The sequence below is a fragment of the Corvus cornix genome, chromosome 4 (genome assembly GCF_000738735.6).
Source record: "Corvus cornix cornix isolate S_Up_H32 chromosome 4, ASM73873v5, whole genome shotgun sequence".
Lineage (NCBI taxonomy): Eukaryota > Metazoa > Chordata > Aves > Passeriformes > Corvidae > Corvus > Corvus cornix.
The window spans coordinates 33,604,006-33,611,528 of record NC_046334.1 but is presented as its reverse complement, the minus strand read 5'-3'; the positions used below and the strand labels follow the sequence as shown (position 1 = coordinate 33,611,528).

The window sequence follows — 7,523 nt, the reverse complement described above, 5'->3', positions numbered from 1 at the left end:
TGAATCCAAAAGATAAACTTTGCAGCATTACTCTTCTTTGCAGTAAGATATTTCTGGGCCCTAAGTTTTTATGCATTAAATGTGTGCAGAAACAGACCTCCAAAACTTTTATTTATGTCTATTGAAACCTAGCAGCACTGGGACTGGAGTGAATGCCCTCCTTTGCCACACATTAATAATAAATGCTGTGCAGCACAAGCCAGTCAGTTGTTTTTCAGTGTATTCCTGCTCCCAAAGCTGCTTCTGTATTTTATCCAAAACTTCTTTAAACTGAAAAGCATTTCGTTCCCCACAGGAAACACAAAGCAGATATGCTGATATTTGCATATACAGGGATAGATATGAATAACATGATAAACCTTCAAATACATTACCTGAATCCGAAGTGGAAAGGAGTTGGTATTACATTTGCTGACATTCCTTTTCAGATTTGAGCTTCTTCAGCCACTTCTCAGAAACCATGTCTCAATCATGTCTAACCTATGGGATCCAGGAGCACTTTCCAGCTTCCAAGTCTTAATGTGTGCCTCCCACACACCAGAGTCAGAGGCATACGCCAGCTCATCCCTCCTGTACCACCAGGGAAGTGTAGCAGCTGTGTTCTGCTGAAGGAAACCCAAGCATGCAGGCCAAAAGCAAGCTACTGGTGGGGTCCCTGTTCTGGAGACCTGAAGATTCACGATGCCAGGCCATGCCAGGGCACCTGACTGAACAGCAAGCTGCAGCACCCCAATAAATTCAGCTGTGCCAATTATGGCATAGGCAGTGGACAGGAAGTTGTGGATGCCCCACCCCTGGAAGTGTTCAAAGCCAGGCTGGATGTGGCTTGGAGCAACCTGGCCTAGTGGAAGGTTCCCTGCCCATTGCAGAGGGGTTGGAACTAGATATCTTTGAGGTTCTTCCAACCCAAACCATTCTGTGATTTTTGTGATACCAAGTGCAAACTTAGGGTCTTTACAGACACCAGAAATCCCTGTAATCCAGTCCTGATGGGTCTTGGCACAAGTGATCCTTGAGCTGCTCAGGCTGGGCTAGTTTTTGACACACCCTGCAAGAGAACTGGAAGCAGCCAAGAAAAGCCTCATGAACGGATATTTAGTGAGCTGAAGGGAGGGAAGTCAGACTGTAATTTCGTACTGTTCTTGGCAGCCAAGTCCTCTCTTGAGTGTTGTCCATAGTTTCTGAAATGTGTTTAATTTACCTTTTGTGCAAGGGGTGCTGGAATATGGGGGAAGGATGTTGGTTCTACACCCCTGGATACCAGCACATGCACCACAGCACACTGCAGAGCTGAGGCTCTGCTAAGCTCATGGACTGGATTCTCCCAATACTGGATCATCTTGTAACACTGTGGACTATTGCTGCCATGCTACTGGCAGGTGAGATGTTCATCTAGCTCTATATTTTGTCTCTAAATTAGGGCCCTGATCACATTCTCAGTGGGTGAACGTAACAAAAATGGCAACCAGATTTACCTTCCAGTCTTTCACTGAGCAGCAGTTCAAAGGCTTAAGTGTGCTGTAGGTTGCAACTCATCCAGCTCATCTCCATTATTTCTACTTTGTGTCTTGCAATGAGTTTCAAGTTCCATAACCAATTCTGCACATTGTGAAAGTGGATCTCATTTCTTGTTTATTATTTTGCATCTTTCTCCTAGAAAAGACGACAAACAACTACTGCTAATGCAGAATGAGCAGTCCTGACAGCAGATAGTTCTGACTACTCAGATTCTAGGCTTGAGGGTCTGGTAATAACAGGGACCTTTCCAGAAAAACTTTACCTTAACGGTAAAGACACAGACATAGTGTACTCCTAGAATCCCACAGCCATATAACCCTATTCAGCCTTTACTAACGAACAATTAGAAAAAAGGGTCTGTAAAATCCACTTATTTCACAACACCAGACTGCTTCCAGTGCATTTCCAGATGTCGAATTCCCCCTACATTCCCAATGAAAGAGCCAAATTCTTCAGCTTCTCTCTTTGACAATTTCCACTGTGCACAGGGATGTGTGATTGCAAAAATCTGTAGTGGCTTAACTGAATATGAAAAGAGAACCAAGATAAAATAACATGGATTATTAACCATTAATTCAGGGAAAATGTAGCACAGTGATAAATGATACCTAATTTTGCACGTGTTTAAGTCATTGCTGAAATAGAGTACCTGGGGCACAGAGAGGTAAAATAAGGAGGGATGAAGAAAGATCAGCATTGCAAGACCATTTAACTCAATTAATATAGTCCCATTATAACAGTTAATAAAAGCAAACAGCGGTTATTTCTAAGTATCTTATTTTTATACTGCTGATCCAATACTTGTTGTACTGCTGAAAACCTTAGTCTCTGGATGCATAGGATTACATTAACTTCCCAGTTGTCATCCACTTCTCTCCCTAAAACAGGCTTTAAAAAGGAAAAACTTGAAGCAAGCTCAAGCAACCCTCAAAGCCAGGAGGCAAACCAACCCACTGTTTTGGGGCTTTTAATGCCATGAATTTCAGAAAATCTCCTGAGTGTTTTTGATTTCTGGATTTAATTATCTAAGTCAGAAATAATGGAAGAGAGGCTGTGTCAATGACCAAACCTATGAGCCAAATTAACAAGCAGTAAATTATTCATAACAGCCATAGGTCTACACAAACAGAAATAACATACACAGGGAATAAAATACCTGCCAGACTATCAGAACAAGTATTTTGCAAGATTCAGGAAGGCAGAAAGCAAGGACTACAGTGGCATTTCTCAGTCCTGCATTTCCAGAGCTAACTACAAGCAGGAAACAATGCACTCCTCCACTGAAGCAGGTTTACTGAGAAGTTGTAGAGAGCTGCTCTAACTCAGAGAAGCTATCATTAAGCTGCTGATATTGTACAGGCTCCACAGGCCAGAGTGAAATTAAACTCAGATATGAGAGAAAATCAGGCTCCTTGGAACTGCATCTCTTAACTTTAAATTCAAGCTCCTCTAACCTTTCATCCTTCTCTGAAATCTCTTCCATTCCTCTAGTTATTAAGTGTTCCTAAGACACATGTTATATCTGTTAAAAAAACTCAGAGAAACTTGGTAGCAATTCTTTCTAACATACCATCTCAGTTTTAATTTACACTTTAATTATGTTATTAGCAGCTCAGGACTAGCCAAGACTATATGTGAATTCACATATATGGATGTGAACACCACAACCTAGCTGGGAAACAGTTCAGATGCAGTGATTTTATTTGACTGACTTCCTTTTTTCTATAATCCTGGCCACTGCAGTTAAAAGGAATGCTTATTAATAAGGAATGTGTAGTACCACAGATTTGCAAACACACTGCACCTTGTGCTTTCTAATCCTAAGGATCAATATGGAAAAAGATTTGTAAATACCATAAGAGAGACATGCAAAAGTGTATGCCCTGTCCCCTCCAACCCTGCATGGAGGCAGGGCATCTCATTACTATCCCTTACTTGACTTGAAAGCCTCCATGGGAGAAGTGCTTAGAAAGACATACACTCCAAAAGGAGGATGTTCTGGCACAAAGTTAAGGGACTGTGGATGGCTCCCAATGGGGTGTCAGCACTAATCCCGCTCTCCTTCCTCTGTTCAAACAGCAAATTAATTGCCCCGTGCACCCACTCTGGATGTTTATGGCATCCTGTGCAGACATGCACAGCCAAAGAGGTCACATTTTGAACCTGCAAATTACTCACACATTTTACATTTTAAATAAAACTGTAGATTTATTGTACAATAGTACAGCATGTACCTTTTTAACCAAAAGCTCAGCATCACATAACACTTTAATCTTCCATTAAACATACACAGTCCTACAACACAGCTCAGCTCAGCTAGAAAAGCTACATAATGAAATTAATTTATCGAGAGTCCTGGCTACGCTGTTCTCAGGGATGTTTACCTAGACCAAGAACAGTGGCAGTGGTTCTGGTGTTGTAACATTTAATCACTTTAACCTGTTCCCAACACAGTAATAGCAAGCAGTCATTTAGAGCACAACAAACAGATCACTTAAGGGACACCACATTTAATCGCAAATGTATGAAACAGTAGACCAGAGATCTCACACACATCATACAGGTATGGATTAGAACCCTGTTATGAGATCACTTTGATGTAATGGCTGCAGTAACTGTGCCACAGGAAGACTGGATGCATGACCAGCATCGTACCATGAAGTGTCACTTGGACTGAAATTCTTCAGTTTGAAAGAGGCAGACCAGGGTGTTCTGTACAAATATACACTTGCCTAATTACATTAGTTTACATTCCTGTAGCCATTTGCCCACATGCCAGCAGCATCTTGTTATAACTCATTTTTATACCATTTGCTTAAATTTTACCTGGTTCAGTTAAAAACAAGATCATTACTTCCAGACACAGGATGTGTTCTGTGCTACATCTTGGCCTTTCAAATTGTCATAGACACCCAAGTTGGTGTAACCAGGCATCCTTTATGCACACTCTTGTGCACAGCTAGCCACAAGGTGTTTTTAAGACACGTTGAGATAAGATTCTTTATTTGCCACTGGGGTTTCTCATTGCAATGCAGATTCAAAGATCATCACCATATAATCACTTACAGTAAGTAAATTTCCTCTGAAATTTGGAATTAAACATCTACAACCCAAATGAGCTACAGGTTACATCACAAACTCTTGATCAGAGAGAGAAAGTTTATGCCTTTTTGTTGCTGTTCAGTTTACCAATGTGTGTCAAACCTTAAGCCTGTTCCATAAAATGATCAAGTGCTACTATTTTTATTAAAGAATCTTAAATTCTCAGAAAACAGTATTTGCAGGAAATTTTTAAATACCCAAAGGAGGTAAATTTGGATCCTACACCTGAATGTGTGATTTTTCACTTACGGCAGGAGCGTGATAGTGCACTCTTGATTGGTTCTGAACCAGCATCAGCTAAAGTAATATGCTAATCAAAACACAGACAGTGGTATTAAAGAAACAGAGGAAGGAAATCTATATCAAATATCTGACCTTGAATTAAAATAGACTAACAATATTTGTAAGCTTTCAAACAGACGAGATGCTTAGCTTATCTCAAGTAGCACACCAGGAGTCATTTCAGAAGAATTATACCAAACTTGCACCTACCATGGTCCATGTGTAATCTCTGGCTCTGCAAATTTCACTCATCTTAGCCAAAATACAACAGTATGCTAATTAAAGTATAAAAAACCAAAAAGGGACCATGAAGGATTGTTTTAAATCAAAGTTATTTTTGTATAATCTTCAATAATTTTGTGAAAATTTCACCACACTGAAAAAAATTTCTCTTATCTGTCTTGTTTCTAGTTTTGATAAGACTAGCCAGAAGAAGAAACAGAGCTCAAAACAAATCCTTTCTTGACTTGCCAGACTAAAAACACAATCTCAGTAGACTTCCAGTTCATCGTCTAAACCGTAATATTTTGATAGACTTCAGTGAACAGAAGAACTTTTGGCTGATTATCTAGACATCACTAATACAAGTAAAGATTGTTGCAAAGGTAATTATTTAATTAAAACAGATGTCACCTGAAATGATTTTTTTCCTTCCTGCAAAACAAACACAAGCAGCATATTAATGAGATGCACTAGCTCTTCTTCTTCTTCCACTCAGAATCTCTAATTTGCTTAACAAGTAATGAGAAGTAATTAAAACCTGATCTTAAAACATTATCAACTGTTTAGGAATAAAGCTCTGTTATTTCCTGAATTCATTCTACACCATCTTTAATAACAGAGTTTACGCAGATTCTTTCTGCTTACTAAAATGAAGTCAGCTTATGTTTCTTATATATTTAAATAGCCCCAACACCAGAGACATACAAAGTGTTATACTGAATTTTAATCCTTGTAAAACATTATTACACCACACACTGTTATAATAAATCTTTTCAATAACATCCATTATGGAACTCAGTAAGGAGCACTGTCTACTACTATGCACTGTCAAATATTTCTGGCAGTATCGGTAATTGACTACAGCATATTTCTTTTTTAAAATCAAGTGTTAACCTACATATTCTGAACTTGCAAATAATACACAACAGATTTTACTGCCATACAGGCTGCATATTCATTCATTTTTTCTGATTTTTATAGAAGAGTAAATTTTCTATAACAATATGAAAGAAAATTAATAACTTATTTATCTACCTAGGAGGCTAGTAGTTATTTGTAATCATATTAATCAAAAGATGACTGGAAAAATTCAAAGTTAGTTATTGTGAAGTGCACAAAATCTAGAATATAGGGAGTTTCCACAGTACATTATACTAAGTCAACATATAATAGATTAAAAGCTGTAAAGCCAAAACCCTCATTTAAAAATTTAGTGTTTCTGACATCATCTTCCACCATTCCATCAACTCTTCTTTTTCCTCTTCTTTTCTTTCAGACAATGACTCCAGTTCAAAATCAACCTGATTAAGGGAAACAATCAAAAACACCAGTAAGACTTAGAGAATAGTGTGCTTAACACAAACATAGGGCTTAGGGAGGTACCTTCTGGTTTAGGCTGGGTTTATTCCAAAGTGTCTCAAAGATGATTTAAATATGAGCAATACTAGTATATCGTACTATAACTTATCTAAAAATACACAGAGGTGAGCAAAATTTCCTAAAGAACCAGACATCTGTCCAGTCTTTGTCTTGACTAAAAATTTCAAAAAGCATGGGCCAATGAAATTAAAATTCAATAATAGCCAGCCACATAAATCATATAGCATATTATAAAAAGTATCATCAGCATATTGCTAACACAGATCACAGAATATCCTGAGCTGGAAGGGACCCACAAAGGTTATCAAGTCCATCTCTTATGAGCACTGTTCTCTAACCAACTGAGCTAATCTCAGGGTAACAACAACTGCAAAACCCCAGCATATCAAAACATGTATTCAGTTTTATGCCATCAAAAATATCCAGGGAGCTTTTCCTAACACATGGCTCATTAATGTAGATACAATGTGCTAATTCAGTATATCTTAACATGTGAGCCACAATAGTGAAATAGCATTTATTTTAATTAAGAGACATCCACATCTGTATAGAATTAAAAATGCTTCTGAAACCTTAGATGCAGTCTAGGTCTTATTAACCACATGTACTGGATATCTACACAAAGCAGTGGCCCATTGCTACCTTTCAGCATGGAGCTGAACGCTGGTTTTAACCTAAGCAGGTACTCATTTGACAAATTAAATTTAAAATATCTCTCAATCAAAACCTCAACATCTCTTACTTTTTACGTTTTGCTATTTAAAGATATTCTGTAATCTTCTGATTGGCTATTCAGACATGAACCAATAACATGTTTAAGTATCTCAATATTACCCTTCTCTCTGTCTTTTTATTTTAAATAAGACTGGAAAGAGATTAAATGAGTTTACAGTGAGATTACTCTCAGTGGCTGGTACATCAAGTGCTAGAAGAGTGATTTCCAGACTTTCTAAATCAGCATATTCTGGAATATTCTGAAAAATCACCTCCTACTTACATGTATACCATGAGGGAAAAAG

General features: G+C 38.1%; 1 protein-coding gene across 1 annotated transcript in view; it reads right to left on the bottom strand.

Moving 5' to 3' along the window:
• Positions 1-3,699: 3,699 nt before the first annotated feature.
• CPE (carboxypeptidase E) overlaps positions 3,700-7,523 on the bottom strand; it is a 56,863-nt gene continuing 53,039 nt past the window's right edge. Inside the window, 1 exon segment of the mRNA XM_039551025.1 lies at positions 3,700-6,425. Coding sequence (XP_039406959.1) covers positions 6,327-6,425 — 99 coding nt within the window. The 3' untranslated portion in view covers positions 3,700-6,326.